A 25,826-nucleotide genomic window follows, 5' to 3' on the forward strand; every position below is an offset into this window, starting at 1 on the left:
GAGACGCACATCTCTACAACTTGAGCTCTTTCTTACAGTACCTCTGTTTACCAGTCTCTTTCTGCCTTATTTTACTGAGTCTTTGTGTATTCTTTCGACCTTTTTAACTTATCAAGCTTCCATTTCTTCTAAAACCTGTTTTTACAGAAAAGAAAATCCCTCATGATAGCAGAAGTGGACATGACAAAATTTAAACCACATTTCTGTCTGTTTTGTTTCTCTGTTATATTAGAATAACAATTTTGATAAATAGAAATAACTATTTTTTTTCCAAGTTTTTCTGTATTTTAACTTTGAAAGTCAAGTTTTTCAGATCAAACAGATGACGCTCTTTGACAGTGGTAGTAGTTTTAGCACATAAATCTAGGACCATCACAGTAGAATACTATAACTATTTAGTGTTGGAAATATTAATAAGTATGTTTCCTTCAGATGAGCTCAGGACCAGAGCTTCATAGAATGGATTTCTACTCATTAGCAGCTCTATTCAATCCCTACATGACCAAGTGAATGCAAAGTATCAGATGCAGTGGTGTAAAACATGCTGACACTGAACTCTAGAACAGTGGAAGATTTGGTGGAGGGGTTACTTTATGAGTTGTTGTTCAGGAGCTGGGATTGGCCCTTGTTTCAGTGAAATTAACTCTGAATGCTTAAGCATCCATAGATTTTGGACAATACTATTTTACCAACTTTGTGAGAACAGTTTGGAGATGACCCCTTCCTCTTCCAACATGCAAAAAGCATTGTTCATAAAGACATGGATGAGAGGTTTGGATAAAGTTGACTGCCCTGCATGATTCTGACTTGGACATAATAGAACACCTTTGGGATGAATTAAAGATTAGATCAAGGACCACACCTTTCTGTCCAACAGGAATACTTAACCTCACAAATGGCCTTCTGGTTGTACAGTCAAGATTTACCTAAATTCTTTAAGAGTTAAACATCATGCTGACTATCGATTAGTAACATGTCCCAAAAGTTATATGCAAATCAAGGCAGTTTGAATTATTACTGGCAAAGAGCAAAGAGAAAGAGAACTTGTTTATAACATCATCCCATTTTAAGCTGAAACACTCTCAAAAAATGTAAAAAATACTATATAATTCTATTAAATTCTCAAATAATCATAAAGAGATTAAGTAATTGATCAATACTCTATGTATGCATAGTGAATGATTAACCATAAACAATTTATGTTGCATATCAGCAGGAATGGCATAAAAACCTACAGCATTTCTCTCTGTAATTACTCCACTTCTTACCCTCTTATCTCATGATCCTGGTTTACTCATAAGACTTGTTTTCAAATAAGACATTTTTCATTTTATTGTTGCTGTTGTAAATAGGTAAGCTTTTTTCAAAAAGAAATTGGCATCTGCTTCATTTCCTAGTAATTTCTCCCAGATAAACACTTCCCCCCTTCTATCAGACTCTTCATAGGAAGGGATTACCTCGCTGGAGCCTGTTGGTCTTTTTTTTTTTACCTTCATCTCTTGAGTAGTTCATATGTTATCAGAGAAATGTTTCCTGTCACATTTATTGTGTATTTTTGATGGTTGCTATGTCCATAATTAGCTTTGTGGTCAGCAAAACACTGTCTATGAAATAAATTATTTAAAATGGTGTAGATTGGGTTTTGGAAAAAGTGTTCCCCCTGTTCTACAGCCTATATGGAAGCTTTTTTTTTATTTGGCAGACTGAATACTTTGATGCTGCAGTCATGTAGATTTATTTTCTTTTTTCTTCTTTCCTCTCCCTTGATGTACCTTTTATATATAATTTTGAAATGATCAAACCAAGGTATACAAGTGACCCCAACTATATCTAATAATTGTTCTGAATGCTTTATTTTTCCTTTATTATTAGGTGTGAGATACAGGTGTGTTTAAAAAATGAAATAAGACCCTCTAAGAAAGCTTTTTATTTAGCATTCAGATACACATTTAAAGATCATTGTGAGCTGAAAAAAGTTGTCATGCTTTTCACATGACTCAGGGCAACTAAAAAAACAAACAAAAAAATGCTCCATACCACTGAGACGGACCCAACAGAACCAATCAAACAGGAGCCGTCTGGGTCGGTCTAGATATCAATGAATATTGTATCCAGTCCTTTGATTCATAAGGTATAAACCATCTATCTTTTAGTTATACATAACCTGCAAATTATGTAGGAGTATAGGAAAAATTCTCTAACATACAGCAACAATAAATGTAAAAATGTAACCATTGATCACTGACAGATTGGAAGCTTTCCTCTAACTTGCTTGTTCTCCGTTCCGTAATGCTGCAATGCTTTCTTGAAAACACTATAATGAAATACGAAAAAAAGAGGTCTGTTCTATTTAACTTGGTGTTTAAGAAAGTAAAATATAAAGCGATCAATGTGTGAAATGTGTTTGAAAAAAAAAAAAAAGATTCTTAATACTAAAAGTCTTGTGGTATTGCTCTCTGTTGATAGATTTTGTCTAACGGGGGGCCTTTATGGGGCAGCTCAGTGCAGCAGTGGGTAGCAGGTAGAAGGTTGCGGGTTTCAAATCCTGGCCTGGGGTCTTTCTGCATGGAGTTTCCATATTCTACCTGAGCATGCGTGGGTTCTCTCCGGGTACTCCGGCTTTCTCCCACAATCCAAAAACATGACTGTTAGGTTAATTGGCTTCTCTAAATTCTCCTTGGGTGTGAGTGTGTGTGAGAATTATTGTTTGTCCTGTTTGTCTCTGTGTTGCCCTGCGATGGACTGGCGACCTGTCCAGGGTGTACCCCGCCTCTCGCCCGTAGGTAGCTGGAGATGGGCATCAGCAGCCCTCGTGACCCCACTTGGGATTAAGCGTGTCAGAAAATGGATGGATGGATGGGGGGCCTTTATGACTTAACCCTTAAATAGACAGCAGATTATGTGAATTTGCAGCAAAAAGATTCTAAAGTTTAAACTGATTCTCAATAGCTTTACACAAATGTTCTTCTTATTTGTTATGGATATTAGATACACATAATGCAAATAGTTTTTAACTTGATAAATTAAAAAATGGCCAGATATATTCAAAAGTTCCAGGCCTGAATTAGAGGCTCTGTCCCCCTCTCCCACATAACTAAGGCCATAACACTAACCATGGTTTATATCTGAATAACCAAGAAAATGGGTTATTCTATCTTACATACCACAATCACTGAACTTATGGGCTTATCATGACTGGCATCACATTAGCTTTATTTTCTTTGTTATTTTCTGATTTTTATACCTGTGTAAAAGCAAACCAGAGCTATTATTTTGGTATTGTGACATAAGTTATTCTGTCAACTTGCATTTGTTTTAAATGTATAGTGCAGGATTTTTGCAAATTTTTTTATTTCTCTGCTTTAAAACAAAAATGCACATGCACAACCCTGTACCCGCTGCCAAGAGGAAACACCTATTAAACGCATGCAAGAGCGTGCACAAGCCCATTTCTCTCTGTGCACGCTCTGTTTTTTCATCACTCCTCCAAGCTCACTTTCTAAAAAAAGATTTGCAATTTTTCCACTTTATTAGACATATCACCAGAATGATTGACAATTAGTAGGACCACTTATTTTGATGATCCACCCAGAAAAAGAACATCCTCCACTATACCTTTAAGCTATCCTTAGTGTCACATCTAAATTCAAAAGTAATGCTGAAAAGGGTGTGAAAAAGTTGAGCACACATGTCAGACAGAATCACAGATCAACTATGCTTAAGATTATCTAGCTTATGAGCCCCTATTTATTATTTCCGTGTGAACACTCATGCCTATTGGATAAACCCGCAGAACCAGGGTGAGCTTTAATTAATGGAGTTTGATGATTAGCAGGCAAAAGCAAACAGCAGTTAAACACCCCCACCCCATCCGCTATCAGTGAGGATAATTGCGTTTCAGCAACAAATTTATGTGGCAGACATGCTGCCTTTACAGAGGCATCACTGATGAGGTGTTTTTAGAGCGCTAATGCATTACAACTGCCAAACTTGCATTTCTCAAGGGATGCTGCATGAAGCTTTTGTCTTGTTTTTTTCTAATAGCGTTTTGTTTAGTTTGTGGCTGTAAGCTGAGTATGAATGCATTTGTGTTTATACACAAGAGAGGGAAAAAAAAGGATTACCAAGCTCTTTCTCTCCCTTCATCATTCCTCACACTTGATTCCCTTTTAGTCTTTTTACTCCTCAGTCTCGGTTGCTTTTGCAATTTGCTTAATTTTTATTTGGTGTTTAGCTTAAATTGCAGGAAAAGAAATTGGCTGGGATTTGCTTGACCGTTGCTCTTCTCGGTGTGAAATTAATATTCGTCTCCCTTTTTTTATTTTTAGAGGTGCCTTATGGGCTCAGTGCCCTATCATTAGTCTTGAAGTGGCAGCAGCTTTCCTCAGGACTTCTGTGTAAACATCTTTCTCTCTGTTTCAGTTGCCTTTATATCACATTTTATTTCAGTGGGTGAACACTCTGTGGAATCCTTTGTTTCCATTATTTTGCAGTAGATACAAATTCTGATTTTTACTGTATTATTTTGGCGGAATTTTGTAAGAACCCTAAGAAGCACAAAATTACTCAATTTTATTCAAATACTTCTTACTAGAATCCAGTGGAATGAACTGCTTCAGAAATCACCTAAGCAGTAAGGTTGAACAAAAGATTATTTCTTGGGGAGCAACCATGTGATGCTCAAGATGACTCTACAGGAGCTGCAAGTAACCATAACTCAGGTGGGCAAATTGTTCAGTTTAGGGACCCCCCTTTGTTCAGCCTACTATACATGCTTAAATGTTCCCATAAGAAAGGACTAATTGCCACACCTTAAGTCCACCTTCTATACAATAGATAAGGTGTGACAAAAATGCTATTATTATATATAAAAAAGTGCGATTGATGCCATTGGTCCAGCTGACTGGCAGTGTGAAAGTGGTAGAATATATGAGACAGACCCTTTTCAGAGATGAAACACTACTTCCTAAAGCTAATTTTGATACCTTCTGGCCAGTCCATACCGTTCTTCCAATAACTGTTTACAAAGAGTTAATCACTTGGAAGCCAGAGCCTGCATTAGTCAGAACCTGAGTCAATTTGAGTAAAATGTCATCTCCTAAACCAACATTCACCTCAACTTTAAACACAATCATTTGCTTTTATACATTAGGTCTGCCCTAAAACTTGACTTTTATTAGTAGATGAATCCGTCCACTCTGAGTCTTGAATGAATTCTCATTAACCTATTCTATGTTTTTGCAGAATTATTTCATATTTTACTCTGTTTTGATCTCTTCCCTTTCTCACCATGCAATCTTATGCCTTTGTTTCTGCTATGCTAATGATGCCTCTATGCACACACAGCTAAATATGCACGACCTGTCTCGGAATCAGTCTCCATCCCTCTCATCATCAGCTCACGGGCTGTTTTTCATTGCTCTTGGTTTGCCTTCATGAAGGGTCACTTCTTTTTAGAGGTTGTGTTTTCCACCATCATGTCTGATGGACATTTATATGTAAAACCAAAATGTGGTCTGTTTCATGGGGAAATCCTGAAGTTCAGTTTCTAAAAGGCTCTAGATACTTAGAAATGAAGATGGAAAGCTCTCATGTAGTTTTGATTGTTTTCAAATTATTAAAATATTATTCTTCTCAATATTCATTTGTAAAGAGATTGAGATTGATTGATATGCTAATCCAATCATTTGGTGTGAAGTAACTGTTGTTTACACCCCATTTGGCTAGCAAAGTCATCGTATTGACTGCTGAATACATCGATCATATGCAGTTCTATGCCTTTAACATTATTTTTCAGTAGCGTGCTTTACAGTTGTATTTTTATGTGGAGAATGTGCAAATAACTTTAAGTCCAAAGGAAAGCATTTTTTATTTTTATTTTTTTGCAGCTGCTAGCACTTTCAACCTTTTTGTTGCTCTCTGGCCTATAAACACCCCTTCTTGTGTTTGGATACGTGAATGCAGGAAATTTAAAGAGCAAAAGATTTTCCTGTTCTCTTTGCTAGCAGTGTCAGCAGGTAAGCTGCCCCATTGGGAGAGAAGAGAGAAGTCGTCAAAGCATGCAGATTTTTATTCCAAGGGGAGAATCAATTAGGGGCGTAGAGGCTGGAGCAGAAAGCAAATAGAGATGGAGAGGGGCAGGGGTCCACGCAGAGAGGTGGTGCAAAGCCATGCTGATCATCTCCCTTGAGATAAAGCCTGACTCCTTTTTCTCTTTCCCATTTGCTGTACCTGATCTCATAGTTTGTTTTATTCAATCTTTACTTGACATTCGACAGTTCTAAAGTCTCCATAAAAACAATTTGACGCTTTGATTTTGAAATTAATTAATGTGATTGCTTTATCTCAATCTCATTTTATTTTAGATTTTTTTTTTTTTGTAGCCCACTACTTCTCCAAATATAGATTGTTCAAGGGTCTCAGATGCATGGTATGAACACCTGTCTAAAACATTAATTTGCTCTGTTTTAATCTGTGCCAGATAAAACTAGAGCACGGTCCACTTTATTTGAAAGTAATTTGTTGGTGATAGGAGTTCATGTGCCGGTTTTCACTTTTTTTTTCTTTCTCTCTCCCTTCCTGCAGGTGCATAATGTTCTCCGTCTCAGAACAAGCTTGATCCTGCAACAGTGCTGGACTGTGCCTCTGTCCTTCTTCTTACCTGCCCAACCATCAGCACAGCCATGACATCCCACAGAAGAACACGGACCTATTTTTTCTTATGCTGCTTCCTTTTTAGTTTGGTGCTTCCTTCGGCATCACAGACGGTGGTGCAAGCCCCACAGGCCCACAGTGCCGGATCTCAAGTAATCACAGCCTTGCTCCAAGAGGACGGGTATGCCTCATTTTATGCTGAAAACCCAGAGTGGACATTTAACCATCTTGCTGTGGACTATCGCAATGGCAATGTTTATTTGGGAGCAGTCAATCGCATATACAAATTGTCTCCAAGTTTGGAGGTCCAAGTGTCCCATGAGACTGGTCCAGATGAAGACAACCGCAAGTGCTACCCACCTCGCATTGTTCAGCCTTGCAGTGAGCAACTGACTCTTACCAACAATGTGAACAAGATGCTTTTAATGGACTATAGGGAGAACCGGTTGCTAGCTTGTGGAAGCCTATACCAGGGCATCTGCAAACTCCTCCGTCTAGATGACCTGTTCAAACTGGGAGAGCCCTTCCACAAGAAAGAGCACTACCTCTCTGGTGTCAATGAGAGTGGCTCCGTTTTCGGTGTCATTGTTTCCTATGGCAATGCTTCTCCAGACATGTTGTTTGTAGCCACAGCAGTTGATGGTAAACCAGAGTACTTCCCGACCATCTCTAGCAGAAAGCTGGCCAGAAACTCAGAGGAGGATGGCATGTTTGCCTACGTCTTCCATGATGAGTTTGTGGCCTCTATGATTAAGATCCCTTCGGATACATTCACCGTTATACCTGACTTTGACATATATTACATTTATGGCTTTGCCAGTGGAAACTTTGTCTACTTCTTAACTTTGCAACCTGAAATGGGAGGCGGACCCACCACAGGGTCCTCTTCAGCTGGCCGGGAGCAAGTTTACACATCCAAGATTGTTCGCCTCTGCAAGGCAGACACTGCATTTAACTCGTATGTTGAGGTCCCTATCGGGTGCATAAGTGGCAACGTGGAGTACAGATTACTTGAAGCAGCCTACTTATCAAAAGCCGGTTCTATACTTGCACCTTCACTGGACGTGGCCCCAGATGACAATGTGCTTTTTGCCATCTTCTCAAAAGGTCAAAAGAGGCGTCCAAGGCAAGCCTCCCAGGACTCTGCTCTGTGTGTTTTTTCACTTCGAAAGATCAATGAGAAAATCAAGGAAAGGTTGCAGTCCTGCTACAAAGGAGAGGGGACATTGGATCTGGCCTGGCTGAAAGTCAAAGATATTCCTTGCAGCAGTGCGGTGAGTATACTACAACAAAATGCAAACAGGATTTTTTTTTTTAATGCCAACACAGTGGAAATTTAAAACAAATGTTCTCATTAAAAACAAAAGGCACTATAGAGGATATTTTCTATGTAAAATCTCTGGAAGCTATTTTTTCTTTCTTATACTGAAGAACTAGATCTATGTTATTTGCATTTTCAAAACAACCTTAATTGGACTATCATTTTTCTCAGAAAAAAACAAAACAGTGCACATTTTATTCCTTGTGATTCTGATAAAATAGATGTTTCTCTGAAGTATGCTGGTTGTGATTTTCACCGATGTTTCTCTAATGAGCCCTGCCGCACTAGGGGGGAGTTACCAACATAATGTTCTTCAGTGGGTTCATAATCCCGCCAGTCACAATGAGATGTTCGCCATCCACCGCCTGTTTAAATCTGCTCACCCCTTAAACAGTGCAGCCGAACACTGAGCCAAATTACCATAATTTTACTCTCGTTTACAGCATTACAAATTCAGTGGTTCAGTTCATTTGATTTCTCTCTTTGCGCATATAACAAATAGGGTTAAATTGGGTGTTGGATGTTTGGGCTACTTTCCCAGGCAACCTCTGTTTTCTGTACCTTTGTTATTTTCAAGATGTTAAATATTTAAAATAAAGAATAATTAGAATCAAGAAGATCTTAATTATTAAACCATATACAGCCATTTAAAATGCTTCAAACACTGTCACCCAGGACGCCAATGACTCGGCCATGGCACAATATGTAGCACATCCCGATGCTGCTAAGCACATATTATCCTGATCTCAGTCATGTCCTACACTGAGACATTATGATGTTGACCCCACTTATGTTTGGCCCTCAGATAACTGTGTTAATCTATTAATCTATCTCTGGCACTGCACACGTGCCAGGGTGCCGTTGTCTGCAGCTTGAGGGTCTGATAAATCATGCCTTGGGTAGAGCTGCTGGCAGGGAGAGTAAGAAGTGAGGGAGCACAAAGGGGTTAGCACTGAGAAATTATGCCCTTTTAGCATTGCACCAACACCATTGCATAAATTATGTCCTGTTGACCAAGTGACAATGAACTCAGGAGATATATTAATTCTGAGATACACAAGCGTGAGCATCTCCATGCAGTTGCAGGTATGTTTGCTAAAACAGTGAACATAGAGATTGGGGCATAAAGCAGTTTTCCAAGTGTCTAACAGAGAAAGTCTGTTCTTATCTGCATCAAAAAACACAAGACATCCCCTTTTAAAGTTAGCTTCTGATTTGTCTGTAGATATGGTTCTCAATAATTTTTCACTATGTCTACTAAGACACCCTCAAACACTCTCATTGAACACTGTTAAACACTTTAATATGCAGTGGTGCTTTGAGAATAGAGAGTGGCAAACTTGTTTTTTGGTTCCCGCTCCCTGTAGACATTCAAATTAAAGAATCACATAAATATCAACTAAAGTGTAAGCATGTTTTAATAGGGAATTTCCTTATTTAAAGTTTAGAAAATTCAATTCATAATTTCATCATTTTCCAAGTATTGTGTGAATATAGAAAACAAATAGTGGGATGGAGATCAGTTTTATTTTCAATGTTATTCTTTATCATATTCTCTCCTGTCTCAATATGTGCCCTACAACCCGCCTTTGTCATTTCTCAATTATCTTTCATTGTCTTTCATTCCTTTGTGTTATTTTGCTTTCAAGTATCCTCCTTAATATATATATATATATTTTTATCTCCCTTCCATCCTCACCTTTGTCTGCTTACATTTCTCATGGCTTTGTGTTTGGCCTTTTTAGTCTGTCTTTCCTAGGATTTTTTTGCACTTTACTTTCCTCACCAATGATATTTATTTAATGGCATTATCCATATATCTTGATTCAGACATGTTGTTTCAGCTAGGGTTCTGACACAACATAGCTTAAAGTTTTATATAGTTTTCTAGTTTCCTTCAAACTCTGTATTATACAGTCTTAACAGTCTAGTAGCTATTGTTGGTCTGTTTACCTTGTGTTTTGATAAAACTTTTTACATGAAATTAGTTTAAATTAGACTTGATGAACATGTATCGTTTCTGCTTAAACATAAAGCTTTAACTATAAACTACATAGTAAATACAGTTTCCCCACTGTAGGACAATAAAGGGATTTTCTACATTAAAAAAAAAAAAAAAATAGCCAAAATTATTTGGATTAATTTTTTAGATATATAATTAAATTAGGCCTTGATCAGGACCCTTGGATTTCCCCTGATATTACTGATAGTTACCTGATTTTATCTCATATTACCATATAAATCCCTACTTCATAAACCAGAAATTACAGTGAAAGAAATTAAGTAAAGCGTATAAAAAAGTAGAATCCTGAAAGTCTAAAGATTGTTCAAGCTCAGAAGTCTACAGGGTCCAGTTGGAAAAAACAAACAAATTCCATAATATAAAAATACAGATACCATAGCTCTGAAAATTTTGTTTCATTTAAGCAGTGCCACAGAATTTACAACCTCTATTTAAAGAATTTTTATTTATTACCTGTTTTATAACAAGATAAAATGGAGAGTTGTATTTAATATATTCCCCTTTATCTTGCCCTCTTCATTGCTCAGTATCTTCTTTTCTATCACACCCCTTTTCTCGCTTTCTCTTGCACTTTTATTTTCTCAAGCTTTCAAACAGTGTTATATTTTGAACATGATGTGTTTTCCCTCCAATTAGGGAGAGGACGAACAGCCCAAGGCTCATTAGAGTGGTCTAGCTGTGTAGTCAAACACATCCACACCAACACACACTATTAATGGTGAGGGAGAAAGATCAGACTTTGTGGATAGGTTAAAACACTTTAAGTAAGGCATGGAACATATGATGGGCAGAACCAGAATATTATCTCTACTGTAATTTCAGTGGTCTGCTGGAGTTACCTGAATGAGGTGCCAATCAAACATTTTTCACATTTTGTCACTTAAAAGCTTCAACAGTTATGTATATGTGTTTCTTAAAATTAAGAAAACAAAATTAAGAAATCAAATGGTGCTTAATTAATTTAGAAAAGAAAAAAAGATCAATTTTTTTTTATTTTTTTTAAGACAATTGGTATTATTTCCCAACGCATACAGCACTCTGGGTGGACTTGTTTGGTATTAACGTAGCATAAAATCCTGGCAGAATAAATCCTCAATTACAAAATATGAAAATCAAGCACTTCCTTTAAATAAACACTGAATTGCAGGTATCAAGCTACAGGGCAATTTTTTTTAAATTGGGAATTCAAAGTCAGACTTTACTCTTTACATTTTGTGGAAAATCAGGTTTTATTGAAAACCATGCTTGACCATCATTTTTGGTAAAGATGAACACTTTGGTACTTTGGCAATGCATCGTGACAAAATAGAAAGAAACTGTTAACATTTAAAAAAACAAATTTAAACCAGAAGAGTAAGCAAATAGGTTTGTATAAAAATGAACAGCCTGAACCCCATTATCAATAATATTATACATCAAATTACATATAACATGTTTACATCTTGATATCATAATTATAATCAGTAAATTTTATCTGCCATTACTTATCTTTTATTATAAACCTGCTAATACATATATAATTCTTTTTCTAACATTCCTGTAAAATCTGTGCATGTAGCTCCCATATTTATATTTATATTTATGCACAACTTTTTACAGTCCCTAACTATTAATTTTTGCTGGTACATACACCTGTAATAATATTTATATCTTGTATAGCACTTCTGGATAGATGCAAACCACATCTCGTTGCTTTGTACTCGTGACAGTGCAATGACAATAAAGTTGAATTCTATTTCTATAATTTGATGTTATCTTCCTAAACACATCAAAAAACACTTATTTTAATCAGAATGTTTTTAACTTCTACATTAATTGCTACCATTTGCTCATTGATGTCTGAACCAAACAGATATTAATTTCTGCTCTCTAATATAACACTTATGGCTGGTCTCTTCTGTTATAAATAATCAAACCATGAAAAGCAAGTGTGTGCTGGGACAGAGAGATGCAGGCTTTGTTTGGAGCGTAAAAAATACTTGCACCCTCCAGGCCTTTGATGCTTGACACCATCTTTAAGAGGATTTCAGTCATCGTGGGAGAGATGCAGAGCAGGAGAAAGAGAAGAAAAGGAATGTGCACCAGAGAGGAGACATACAACCAGTGTGTGTATGTGAAGGGGGTGCTTCCTCTTTGCCTCAAATGGCCATGCTTGGCTGATCCAAATAATGCATGCTCAACAGTATAAGTCTGCAAAGGCCCTGCATCCATAGATCATTGTGAAGTGGCATGTGACCTATAAAAAAAACGCTGCCTGTTCCCTCCATGTTTACTGTGTCAGCAGAAAAAAAAAACAGGACAACAAAACAGCAGGATTGCAATAAATTCCCCTCACTGCTATTTTTTCTCTCATCCTTGATGCATTGCTTGCATCCTCTGCCACTTTCTTTTCCGTAGGAAATTGAAAATATGCTTTCAGGTGTCATGAGCCGTCCCTCAAAGACGAAAAATTTGCAAGGTCACTCACAAGCCTCTGACAGGCTACGGCCATCCCTTCATCCCTTCTACTAATGATCATTAATTACATGTCATTAACTAACATGCCACGGGCTATTCTTCTACATTTGTAATGTGCTAGCGACTTCACATTCTGAATTCTCTCCAATTAATTAAATTATTCTAGTCGGCTGCGGATGGTTCAAGTCTTTTTCTTGGTCTCTTTCACCACTTCAATACGTGGACTCTTCACCCCAACTTTAAAAAAAACAAAACCCTTCCACTTTTATGCTCAGTCCTCTTTGTGCATTCACCTTTCATGTTCTTATTTTTTCTCTTCTTTAAGAATTGATAGCATGCTTAACAATCCTTTGAATGACAATGGCCAGTGAGCCGGTCATCTATTTTCTCCACCGTCTGGTATTGGACCTTAATCAGTCACTAGTTTGCTGCTGATGATGATTCAGTCTATGTCACATCCTCAGGAAGGGAAAGGCTAGCAGATTCATTAGGGACATCTAGACTGCCCCTCCTCTCTCTACTTCATCCCAATCTATGCACATATCCGCTATTCTGCTCCCTGGCTGGCACGCTAATTAAATCTCCATACATGATACCACTTGCTAAAGGTCAGAATCAATCACAATATCATTATTCTGTGATTAAACAAGTGTCTCTTGCTTCCTTCTTAATGCTCTCTACCAGTTTACCTACAGATACTACCTCTAAAATACCAGTTTTCTTCTCTGGATTCAGGTCTATTTATAATCTTATGATGTTCGTTGTTTTACTCGTGGTCATTTGGGTTAATATTTAGATAAACTACTAGACTGTAATTTTAAAGAAATAAGATGGTGTTAGGAAAACAAGTGAAATTTATAACCATAATCCTAATAGTCAAAAAAGAAAAGCCCTGTAGATGAACTGTAGCAATAACTTGCTTCAGTTGAAGTCAGTGTTCATGTTTCAGCTGATAGCATCACTTTGAGTCTATCTTTGCACGTCATTTCGGTTATTCCTAGATGTTGTTGGACACCAGAGGGAAAAAAAACATTCATTTTTGAGGTGTTTTCTCCAGTTACGTCTGTAGTGTAATCCAATACTTACCATTCTGATAGTCAAGCATAGTGGTGGCAGTATGATGTCTGGGCTGGTTTGCTGCTTCAGGATCTGATGAAACCAGGGATTCCTCTTTTTACCTATTCAATCTGTATTTGAAGCTTTGACATGTCCTTAAACATTGAACATTTCTAACTTTGAACCCAAATGTGGGTGATTTTAAATAATCTAGTAAAGAAGAGAAGACGGCTTTCTACATCCGCAGGGATGAAAAAGTCTCACTACAAAATGTTGCAAAAGATGAATGAATTGCTGCCAAAATTGGCAAAGCAGTTATTCAAAAGAGGGAGCATTTACTTTTTCTGTAGTGATCCCTGTTGTTTTGTGTATCATTTTCCCTTAAATGATAGTTTAAAAACTTTATTTTTCTCTATATTTGCAATGAAAATCGAAACACAGGTAATAGGTAGGTGCTTCTAAAAATTTAGTATCTATTAGCTTTAGATAGAAAATAAATCAATATCTCTAGCACAATATGAAGATAAAACAATCATAGATTATCAGTATCATAATGTGCTTTCATTAAATTCTGCTCACCTTCCACTTTCAAGGTTTTGTCATATTTTACATTCCCACATCCTCCAAAGTAAAATTTTCTCTATTTCAATCTTTCTTTCTCAGTTGGAGTGATTTCTCCATTTACTTCCAACACTCTCATGCTGTTTCATTTCTGATTTGATAGATTTCCCCCCCTCCCCCTACAAATATTTATTTGTTGTACCTGCATAACTAATGGTTGGCAGGTGAAGACATCAGCAAACATGAACGAGCAATTTATCATCAGAGGATGGCTCATATTGTTGATTTACTTTCATGTTTCACTGCCAGATCACACTAGTAAATCAACTTTGTTTTATAACCTGAAACTGTGAACTCAGCCTAATTTACAAACACGGATACTATTACATATAAAGATTATTTTAGGCTATCCTGAAATGATGGTACACACCAACCTTCAGTCATTGCTGGCCATGTACCTGTTTAAGTCAGACTAAAACACTTGAAAATAGACACAGATGCATCAATAGGTCTACATGTTTTTTCCCCTCTGTCTTAAAATGTGACTGAGTTTGAAAACAGCCCCCTGCACATCACATCCATGAGAATTTAGGGATAGTTTTTGCACACTACATTCAGTTCACATAACATTTATATGCAGGATTTATTAAGGCTGGAAAGAAAAGTGGTGTTCCCAGTGGATGTTTAAATAACAGCAAATTTTGCAAAATGCTAAGCATCAATAACTTTTTGGATGTTTTTTATTTTAACCAATTTTACTTAACTTTAGCAGTTCAGTGCTTGATTTTGCTTACCGTACATGTATTTTGAAGATATATACATCTTAAAAACACAGTGGAAGCATGCATAAAGTAGAAAACTCAAATGAGGAATCTTAAATCCAAATCTACAGTAAATAAACATAAGCCATTTAATGCTCTGTTGTGTACTATGTAGGGTGCAGGCTGTAGGATGTGGTAGTAGATCATTCCATTCTCTTCTGGCTGCACTATTCTGCATGTTATAGACAATCGCTCAGTGAATTCTATGCTGATACCATGATTGGCTATTCTAGTAGTGAGTCTAGTAGGGAAATTTCTTCAGAGCTACTGTATCTTGTCCACATTCAGCTTTAATCAGTTTAATAACAGTAATACTGATGAGGATGAAGTGGTGAGTCATGTAACATCCAAGAACAGGGAGAGCTGATGCTGAGGAACATGGATTGAAGAGTCAGTAACTACATTCCTTTCAAAGTTCAACTGATCTTCAGATTAGTTGAATATAATTTGAATAGATAACTTTGGATATTCTTATGCAGCTGCATCAAAGTTTTATACAAAGCAAATCATGAGTCAGTGGTATGATGCACACTGCGTCTTATGACGCAGGACTCTAAAGTGGTTGAAATGTGTTTTGTGAGATTTCGAATTACGTCATTCTGTCAATCCAAATGACAAATGTTTATTGGCTACCTACCCGATACGTGTCACTTGCTTTACAGCATTGTGATGTCTACAGTTTGGTCTAGAGAGTATCACAGCTGTGTGGCTGTTTTTGTAGAAGTGTGGTTGGTCCCTGAGTTCCAGGACTTTTTTTCTGTGTAACTGCTCACCAGTGCAAAAAGCAAGATTTGTAGAGACATAGAAGAAAATGTTTTTGTGAAAGTTTCCTGGCCTAGTCAGTCTTTAATTCAACCTGAAAGAGCCCTCTAGGATGAATTAGAGCAGAGCTGGAGAGCCAGGCTGGCTTGTCGGACATTAGTTCCTGGTGTCACATTTGTGCCTCTGGAAGAGTAGTCAAAAATGATCATAAACTTTAAATTACTAAGCCCTATATAGAATATCTTCACAAGAGTTAAAGCTATTACATCCGTACAGGACGGGTCAATATCATACAGTGCGAATTTGACAAAAAATTTTTCTATATACTGAAAAAAGTTAGAAACCAGCATCTCAGATCAAAATAATTGCCATGTTTGTTGTATAAAATCTTCTTTGACAAAAATGCAGAATTGGGCCTGGACAGTTTCCAAATGCAAAAGTTTTTCAAAACTAAAAATAACCTTGATATGATAGCAGAGAGTACAGTGTTGCTTATATGCTGTGTGCATTAATTTGTATTTAGAACACCCTACATGTCAGAATCACTGAGTGCCAATGACATATCTACATTAAATAAACAAAACACAATGCAGTTAGGTTTCTACAGATCCTTGCCTGAACTCTATGATCTGTGATGAATAGTGAACATAATATGCTACAGTAATGTGTTTATATATCTATTTCTTTTCTGGGTTGTCATCTCAAAAGCTAAAATCAAATGAAAGATATCGGCTGTGTGGAGTGGTGGAATAAAAAATGCTTCACTCTGCTGTAGAACTCACATAGGCGTTACTGTATAAAGGGGATATTTAATGTTGATATTCCTTTTTTGTACACCGAATGCAGCAAACCCTCTTAGTCATGACAGAATTATCCAGTGCCTCCAATCATCCTGGCAGGTTGGTCATTTAGCACAGCATGGCAAGAGGAAAATACTAGTTCCAACAGGCCAAGCAAATAAGAGAACATACAGCATGCTGGAATACATTTCTATAGCTTTCTCTTTTCCTATCTATATGAAATGTTTTGCAGAAATAAGACATTTATTACATTTTTTTCTAACAGAGGAGCAATCAAGTAATCATCAAGAAGCGGCAACTAAATATATGCATATGCAAGTGTTGCTATAGTCAAACATGTTCCATTAATTACGTGAAGTTACCATAGAATTAGCCTTTACAACAGTTCTAACCCAGATTAGACCATACATCAGAGAATGTTAGAGTGCTGATCTCTTTCACTCTCCCACTAATCGCATTGAGCAACTCTAGCTTTCCCGTGCTTGATGTCTGCTTTCTTTTCTCCCTGTTCTGTATCTACTGATCCTTCGGCACGGTCCAGAAGCGAGCTCTTTTTGTGTCAGTGTTGGCAGCCAGACACAAGCAAAGAGATGGATATGGCTGAGAGTGACCTGATTCTGCATCAGTTTCTGGCCTCTGCCCAAATATAGAGGCTCCCTTCTCCTGCCCTCTGTCTTACAATCTATCCATCTCTAACACCTTGGTTCATGCTGTAGAATCCTAAACTATCTGACTTGGAAAAAAGATGTGTCCTTATTTGGAAATATGACAAATATATAAAGCAAAATGGATTTAAACTTCTTGACATACCAAGCCTTTCCTAAAACTCCAACGATACAGTAATTGTACATTTTTGAATTATCAAATCATTTGCAGCAAGTGCCAAGACTCCAGGGAGGAAGTGGTGTCATTTTGCATTTTGTCTAGAGGTGTTGGGGACTTCTCAATTACAAATAGTGTTTTACTTGTTTGTTTTGCTTGTTTTTTATGTATCTGTTTCCTGATGGCCTGAAGTAAAAATTAAATATGATTAGAATATGATTGGCAATACAGGAGGTGAAGAGTAACCAGCAGAATTTTCACATCTAAGATTTTTCTTCCTTCTAGGCTGACTGAGTTCAGATAATTAATTTCTTAATGATTTTAGGTACTCGATTTCCTAAAAAAAAAAAGATAATTAATCTTAGAATACATGAGGGAAACCTTGTTATCTCTAGAGGAAGCATTCAATCATCGAAGGCCAAAATACTGCAAAGTACTCCATTTTGCTTCTGATAGATCCGCTTAACCTTTAAACCCAGGAATGATGAACTGTACTCGGTCATGTCCTCAGCTCTAACTGATGTAGACATAAAGAAGGTGTTTTTAGTCCGTTGCATAAATGAGGAATTGGACTTAATAGATTAGAACATCTGTACTTGTCGCTGTTAAAACCTGATTTTAATTGACTGACCTTGATTTTCATCCACAAACCATTAATTTAACAGAAGCCTACTTGCAGAAAAAAAGCCCATCCCTGATAACAGTGTGTTTAGGAGAAGTTGTTGTTGACCATCATTGATAGTCCATATCCATTTTCTTTTCCTTCTCTACCTCTGTCTTAAACCTTCAACTGTGTGACATTCTCCTGACCCACATTTAGGTTGTCTCTATAAATCATTCATCCCACTCCATATGACCCCATGTTGTAGCCTGAAGCTGGTGGCCTAAACCAGCAATGTTCCATTTGTCTAATGAAAGCAAACCCCCATATTTCCTCCATAGCTGCTCTAAAAGCTCCGAAGGTGATGATGGCCCTTTTTGATAGGTGGTGGAGAGACCATTGACGTGCACGATTTATCGGAAGCCTCCAGAGTGCGCTTCCAGGAAGAAAAATGGAAAAAGAGACATAAACAAAAAGACCTGTCTCCCTTCAAAGGCATTCCATCAGACTTTCTTAAAACCTTTGGGCAACTTTAAATTTAACACAGTGGAGTGTCTAAATCATTTTTCTTATTTAACTCTACCCGCCATATTCCTTTTGTTATGAAGCATTTGTTTAGTATAAGTCTGGGCTTTCTTTGGATCATTTATGGTTTAACCCTGTACGCATGGTGCTGTGAAAAAGTTTTTGCCCCCTCACAGAATTCATCTTTTGTAGTTGGACTAAAATTATTTACATCGTCAAACCGATGGTAAAGCTCAGATGCCTAGATACAGAACACTTTTTTCAAATTATTATAACAATAAATTTGAATGTCTGACCCGGTTCATACAGTAACTAGCTGCAAATTACAAACTGGACCTGTGTTCTCCTTCAGGACATTATGGTAGAGATAATTATTTATTGTTCTATAAATGACAGGAATTCATTCAGGTCTAATTCAGCATCCCAGACAATCTTAATATCCTCTCCGTGTTTCACTCTCTATATGCTTTTCTTTTTCTATAAGGTTAGTTTATAGCTAGAAATAATGGGTTATATACCTTCTAAAATATTTTGTCTTGTCAGTCCACAGAATACTTAACCCAAATTCTAGAATATCGAAATTGTTTTTTTTTATTTTTTATGCCCAGCCATAGTTTGGGTCTTGAAATCTTGACCAAGTCTTTATCATATTGTTGAATTAAGAACACTTGGCTGAACTGATGTAAAAGTTCTTTAGTTATTACTCATGATCTGACTTGATGACTTATCAAAATCATTGTGTGTCTTTTGGCCACTCCTGGGTTTGGTACATGAGGTGGTGTGTTTGGCAAATTATCTTGGCATTTCTCAGCTTAAATTTTTTGTCTTTTAGCATCTCGATGATCTTGCCAATAGGCCAAGAAGAGGTATATTACCTTAATATTGATGTAAATTCTCAATTACATTTCTAGAAATTAATTACAAAGATTATAATTTTTATTATTATTTAAAATGTACTTTTAATTGGTTTAGGACTTTCCAGGTTCTAATCATACATGAGACAGCTCTTGAGACTGTTCAGATTGCTTAGATATTGCTTGATGAAAACTATTCTCAATATTTTTTTAATTAAGGGTAAATGTGTTGCCCTAAGTAACAAACTGTACCCCTGCACATGTTTTGTTTGAGGAATAGAATAAAAGTTTCTTGCCATGTTTAAGTTTAACCCATTTTCAATTGGAGCATATTAATTAACCGAGTACTTCTGTAATTTAGGGGCCTTTCACATTCAGCAAGTCGAACCAAAGTTCTTATGGCCAGTCTTTTTACTTAATCGCGACTGCCTTTGAGTCTAGTAATTGCTAAATGCTTTTCTTTTGTTTTTTTATTTCAATTTGAATCACTTACTGTAGGTGAATATCTTGCTGCCCCAGCATTTCATGAGTTTTTGTTGCATTGGGGGGACAATGGGGAATAAAGCTTGACAGAGCAGCTTCTATTAAAGAACCTGAGGCTGACTGCAGTCTTCGTTACCAAAACAGTTTACATTTTTGCTTCATCCCACATAAAGAACTGATGAATAATAATTAAATTAAAATGGTCATAAAGTTTTGCGGGATTATCATATTATTTATATTTCAATGCATGTAACACACCTCCACAATGCACAGTTTGTGATTATTATGGTAAAATTTTATTTTACATTGTAAGTACAAGTTGGAAAATAATATCCATTAAATGCGATAAAATCATTGAGTGATTTTTAGAGATGTACCAAACTGGGGTTGATTTCTCTGTTTTTCCTTTTTTTGCAGCTCTTAACCATCGACGACGACTTTTGTGGCCTTGACATGAATGCACCTCTGGGTGTTTCTGAGATGGTGCGTGGAAAGCCTCTCTTTTCAGACGCCGTTGACAAGATGACTTCTGTGATTGCCTATGTCTACAAGAACCACTCATTGGTCTTCGTTGGTACAAAAAGTGGACGAGTGAAGAAGGTAAAGAGACGATTTTTGGTTGAGTAAACTGCATTATAGATGGCCTAATCGATTGGAGTAGAGATTTGATTTCGTTCTGTGTGAATGTGTAGTAAGACTGTTGCATTGGGAATACTGAATTGGAGGATGGACAGTAGTAGAAAGGCGGATTGACTTTCAGGCAAATCGACTGAATCAGCTTTTTTCGCAGCACGAAGGTGCGTGTGCTTGAATGAAAGAGGAGGAAAGTGAATGGGAGTGTGAGTTCTCTACCATGGAAGAAATTGTATTTGTGTGTGTTTTGGGGAAAGGGAATCAGGAGCGCCCCTGAGGGGGTTTTATTTCTACTGACAAACCTATCTGATATCTTCCAAAGTCTAGCTCATCCTTGCCACAATATACGTATTTACTCATTTACACCTGCAATCAGGAGGATCCAGTATAGTTTCCCTTTTCTTTGGACTCCAGAGGGGGCGAATTGTTGCACGCATCAGCATGCTGCAGAACTTGCTAGACAGCACAGATCAGCATGTTGCAGAAACAATTAGACCAACTTTGTCTCTTTTGTGAGGCAAATTAAGAAGCCAGAATGAGATGAAATGCATAATTTATTACGATGTAATTTATGTGATTGATAATGGCATACAATGGAATGCATGGAACCATGCAATTTGTTAATTGACTAAATGTTATTTTTGCTACCATAATTTTATTGCATCTTTATAGATTATTCGTTCAAAATCCCTTTGCAAAGGTTTTATACCAGCCTAAGTTTCATGTGACCTTTAATCATTATCATTATTGTTTGTGTTTAATTGTAAAGTGGAAAAAAAAACTCCAGTGCAACAAATGGTCTTGAGAAGTTACCCATCAAAATGCATTTGCTTGAGCGTAATTTAATCTCATCATAAAAGCAGCTGTACAACAAAAGCCTCTGAGGCTTGTAATACGTTGTTGACTGAGAAACACAGAAATCAAGTAATAAAGTAGAGATGTCTCAGATAAAGTGATGGAGATATTAAAAGCTAGGATGGGTTATAACTTCTACGCGATAGCTCAGGTAAGGAGAGTAATTATCAGTAATGTAATCATCAATCACATAAGAGATGTAAAGAACATGCAGAGATCCAAAGCAAAGGTTTACTTATCAGTTAACAGAACAGCTACTAGTTGTTCACTAAAAATAAAACGTTTTATGCAAGAATTGCAGACAGAAGTCTCTAAGCAATCTATATAATATGTTTACATTAGGCATGTAGGAGATGAAGCAAAATGCTAAAAGATGGTGCTCTTGAAGATTAGACCAGATCAAGTTTTTAGCCATCATGCAAAACAGAAAGCTAAAACTGTATGTCAACAGTGAATAAACCGTTCAATTAATGAAACATTTTATAGCAGCATTGCAGACCTAGACAGGGAATCTAGTGAGAATTAATAGAGGGGATAAAAGTTTTTTGTGAAAAATATTCTGTATTTAATCAAATACAAGTCAGACTTTTTAGGTTGTCTTTTGTAACTCTGGTAAAAAAATAAGGACTATAAGAAACATTTGTAAGGCACCACTGGAAGCCAAAATGTGCAGCAAAGCAATAGTGATAAAAAGATTTAAGTTAGTTTTATCAGGTGCATTTTCTAATATCTTCAACTATAACTGTGTCTCCTTGGGTCTTATGTCACTGTATGATTTCAGAGCCCTTGGCTAAACAGGATTTGTCCCCTTGGAGTTAAGAAGTAGTGGATAAGCTGGGTTTTGGAGTGTTGTTGCTCCCACCTTGGTCCCCCTTCATGCCTCTATGCCCTTTTGTGTGTGGCAGACCTTTTCACAGCTAATGCGATGATGCACTGCTGCAAAGTATGATGGAACCCTAGGCTCCTATGCATTGCTGTCTTTCAAATGAATGCACACAGATACTCTGATGGGAGTGACTAAAACCAGACTAAATAAAACATTGGCATAACCAGTGAGCTGAGATGAAGAGAATTATTGGGCAGAGTTTACCTTTTTCTTATATTGAATTTTAGTTTCATTAAATATTTCTTAGTTACAAACAGGTAATTGAGATGCATGATTTATACTGGGATGCATTCAATCAATAATTTGTTTCATTTTTAAAGTAAACTATTGATTATGATTATCTATACTGTAAAATGGCATAGAATAGCCTAGAAACTTTAGGTATGAGAGTGTAGAAGTGATAACATGAGTGATAAGTAGAAACACAAAGAAACGTTATTATTTCTTAAAGAAACATGTTGATTCTTTACTCCATGTGAATTAAGGAGGGTACCCTCCATATAACTGTTTGCAAGCAACTATTAAAAAAAAAAATTCATACTAAAAATAATGTATATTCAGACAAAGAACCCTTATAGACACTTCCACAAAGGCAATCAATATCATGTGTCAACAAAGGCGTGCACGCAGAGCACCATTACAATCCCATCCTTCCCTCCCTTGTACACACTTCCCCTCCCCTGTCATTAACTGTATACCATTAGATGACATCACAGGCAATAAAAGACAACAACAAGACAATAAAAGGTCTGAGCCCAAGTCCACCTCCTTCATCAGTGACTTTATAACCCCTAGACTAATGGACGTTGATTTATACAGAGTCCTCCACCTTACATTTCCATCCTTTAGTCTCCGCCCATTTCTTTCTCTTTGACCATCTCTCACACTGCTCGTCTTTCAATCTGCTTTTTCAGTGTTATTTATGGTCTTGTGACAAACACGTCAGCCAGAATAAATGTAAGCATTACAGGAAAAGAGAGTGGGCAGACTTTAATGGAGTCTGTCTTTGGACGGTTTAAATGTTGCTGTTTACAGGCTTACGTTTATGACATCATGAACTCGGACTGAGCGGAAAGCCTAGTGAATTAAATTCAATTTGCTTGTAAAATAGTTTAACGTAATTGGGGTTAGTATAACATTTCTAAAGTGCAATGTGAGACTCGTGGAAGTGGAATCAGAAATAGCTCCACTATGTCTGCACTAATTGCATAATGTATAATCAAGCCCTTTTACCTATTCTTAAGGCAAGGCATATTGGCCCTGATCCTAAGCTCATCCTCACATTGAACTTGGGTATTTATCTTTGCATTATGTCCACTGACAATATACATGTTCAGCTGGCTTAAAAAAGTAGTATAAATGTAGTTTTTTTTTTTTTTGGTAGTGCAGTTACATACTGTACAAGTGGGGGTATAACGATAATTGAAAATCAAATTTATTGGCAACAGTTTTATTGGTTCCATTTTGTGAGTACAGGAAGTGAATAATACACCAACCTCATCATCAGCATGTTAAAAAAACACTTCATGAGTATTTATTGCTGGCCTTTTAAGCATTCATCCAGGGTAGGCACCATCAGTCCTGGACTGCCATCGTCCTGCAGCTTTTGCATGCATTACTTCTTCCACACACCTGAAACAAGTAAATGTAGAATACCCACGCCTCTGCTAAACTTACTGACATGCCAAGGAAGTAATTTGGCATTTCATTTCAGGTGTAGTGGAGCAGAAGTGAATGCAAAAAGCTGCAGGACAGTGGCACTCAAGCACTGACGTTTCCTATCCCTGCATTAGTGTTTTGTTCAATGCGTGACTATTTGTTTTCAGACCATGTTTTCAGCTAACCTTGTCCTGCAAGCTGGATTGTCGCGAGATCTGTTATTTCAGCCTCACAAAAAATCCATTCTGAAAGACTCCTGCTAATTCATCCATCTCAGAACCACCAGCAGGTCAGAACAATGACATGCAAGCAGTGTTTTTCTGGGGCGGGACATGTAGGAAGGACGACAGTCAGAATGGCCTTGCTGGTTCATAACAAATCTGACTGGTGGAGGACGCACTTGTCAATAATGCAATTGACTCGGTTTAGGTAAAATAGTGACAATTTCTCGTTTAAAAAAGATCAGCTTACACTGCTACTTGTGAAAACAATCAAGAAGCTGCAGATGAATCACGCTGCTACGATTAGCTGAAAGCATATTATTGAAGGCAGATACTAGCTCACACGTGCCCCAATCAGCCCGAACTAAACGTCCCTCCTTTTCACGGACAGACTGAACGGCAGCCATCCCAGACTGATAACATAAAACTCCACTCTGTTCTACACATATCAGTCTGGCTACTGCAATGTTAATTTTTAGCCAGGTCTTGCATTAACTTCTAATGACATACACACTTTTACTGACATTATAATAAACCTTTTCTATTGCAATGTATATGTCCTAGACCTATACTATGAAGTTAAGAGAGCACAGGACAAAACCAAGGACTCTAGATGTTCTAGATGAGCAGAATGTGGTCTATGTACTGCTCTGCTTTGCCTTTTATTTTATTTTCAGATCATTTAAATTACAATGCCTCTGAGAGCACACCATATGAGCTTTTTTTGTTGTTTTTTTGTCAGGTTTGTTTACATTTCTCCAACGTTGTCTCCAACTAGAGTGTTTGATTCATCTCTCTGCCTTCTCCTGTCTATCTGTCAATGGATGAGTGGAGCTGTTGTGTGAAAGCTCTTTGATGGCTACCTCCTGCTTCTGAAAGGGAATGGACTGTATGGCTTCTGTCAGTTTGTGTGTTCCTTGGTCCGTGATAAACATGTGAGGAGATGAAGATGTGATGAGATAAAAGGTTGAGGCTGGGAGGGGTTTAAAGCTGTTTACTGCAGGCCAATATACAGCAGTAGGTCAAATAGAAATACTTGACCTCCTTCAGGCTTTGAGTTTATGGTCATTGGATCATTTAACACTGGGGTGATGTATAACTGTTGATGTAGAGACAAACACATTAGACTAATACATTGCTAATCATTACTTTTTTCTTCAAATATACACAGATTGATGCATTAGTAGCCCTTTATGTCTATGCAGAAGCTAATGTGCACACTAGTAAATAGCCGGCCAGTTATCTGCATGGGGTTGAGGCTTGAGAGGTAGACTAGGGGACAAGAGAAGGGTGTGGAGGAAAAAAAGTAGAGAAAAGAGAGTAAAAAGATGAGATTGAGAACTACCTGCTGATGTGCTAATGCATCTTCCCTGTGTCAGTCCCAATGGGGGAGCATTGGCGCTCAATACAATGAGCAGCTAACCTTGAACTTGACATCAACAATGGCAGGAAAATTTGCAAGATGGAATATGAAAGGCAAATAAAACTGGAGGACTTTAGCTTGCCTTTATTTTAGTTATTTCCAAATTATATATACACAGTTGTGCATTTGCAGAAGAATACACTGAAGCAAAACAATTGACTGGGAAGAAGTTCCAGTCACTTGTCTATCCGAAGCTTTGACATGCATATACCAGTTTTGGCCAATTCTGCTACTTTTTTTTTACTACAAAATAATAGGATGTATGTAAACTATCGATAAACTTTGATTGTGTTGGAGCCATGATAAGTAATCATTTCTATAAATAAAAGCAGGGACTTGATGCCAGGTGTGACAGAGCTGGTGCTAGAAAATGGATCTTTACCAAGATCCTTAAAATCCCAATGCAACA

At 37.1% G+C, this 25,826-nt stretch overlaps 1 protein-coding gene across 1 annotated transcript in view; it reads left to right on the forward strand.

Annotated features, from left to right (window-relative positions):
• plxna4 (plexin A4) overlaps nucleotides 1-25,826 on the forward strand; it is a 270,146-nt gene that overhangs the window by 17,916 nt on the left and 226,404 nt on the right. Inside the window, exons 2-3 of the mRNA XM_038298573.1 lie at nucleotides 6,586-7,928; nucleotides 20,158-20,340. Of these exons, the coding sequence (XP_038154501.1) occupies nucleotides 6,684-7,928; nucleotides 20,158-20,340 (1,428 nt within the window). The 5' untranslated portion in view covers nucleotides 6,586-6,683. The remainder of the gene's footprint in view (nucleotides 1-6,585; nucleotides 7,929-20,157; nucleotides 20,341-25,826) is intronic.

This window comes from Cyprinodon tularosa, unplaced genomic scaffold, assembly GCF_016077235.1.
Source record: "Cyprinodon tularosa strain WSP-4 unplaced genomic scaffold, ASM1607723v1 ctg111, whole genome shotgun sequence".
Classification (NCBI taxonomy): domain Eukaryota; kingdom Metazoa; phylum Chordata; class Actinopteri; order Cyprinodontiformes; family Cyprinodontidae; genus Cyprinodon; species Cyprinodon tularosa.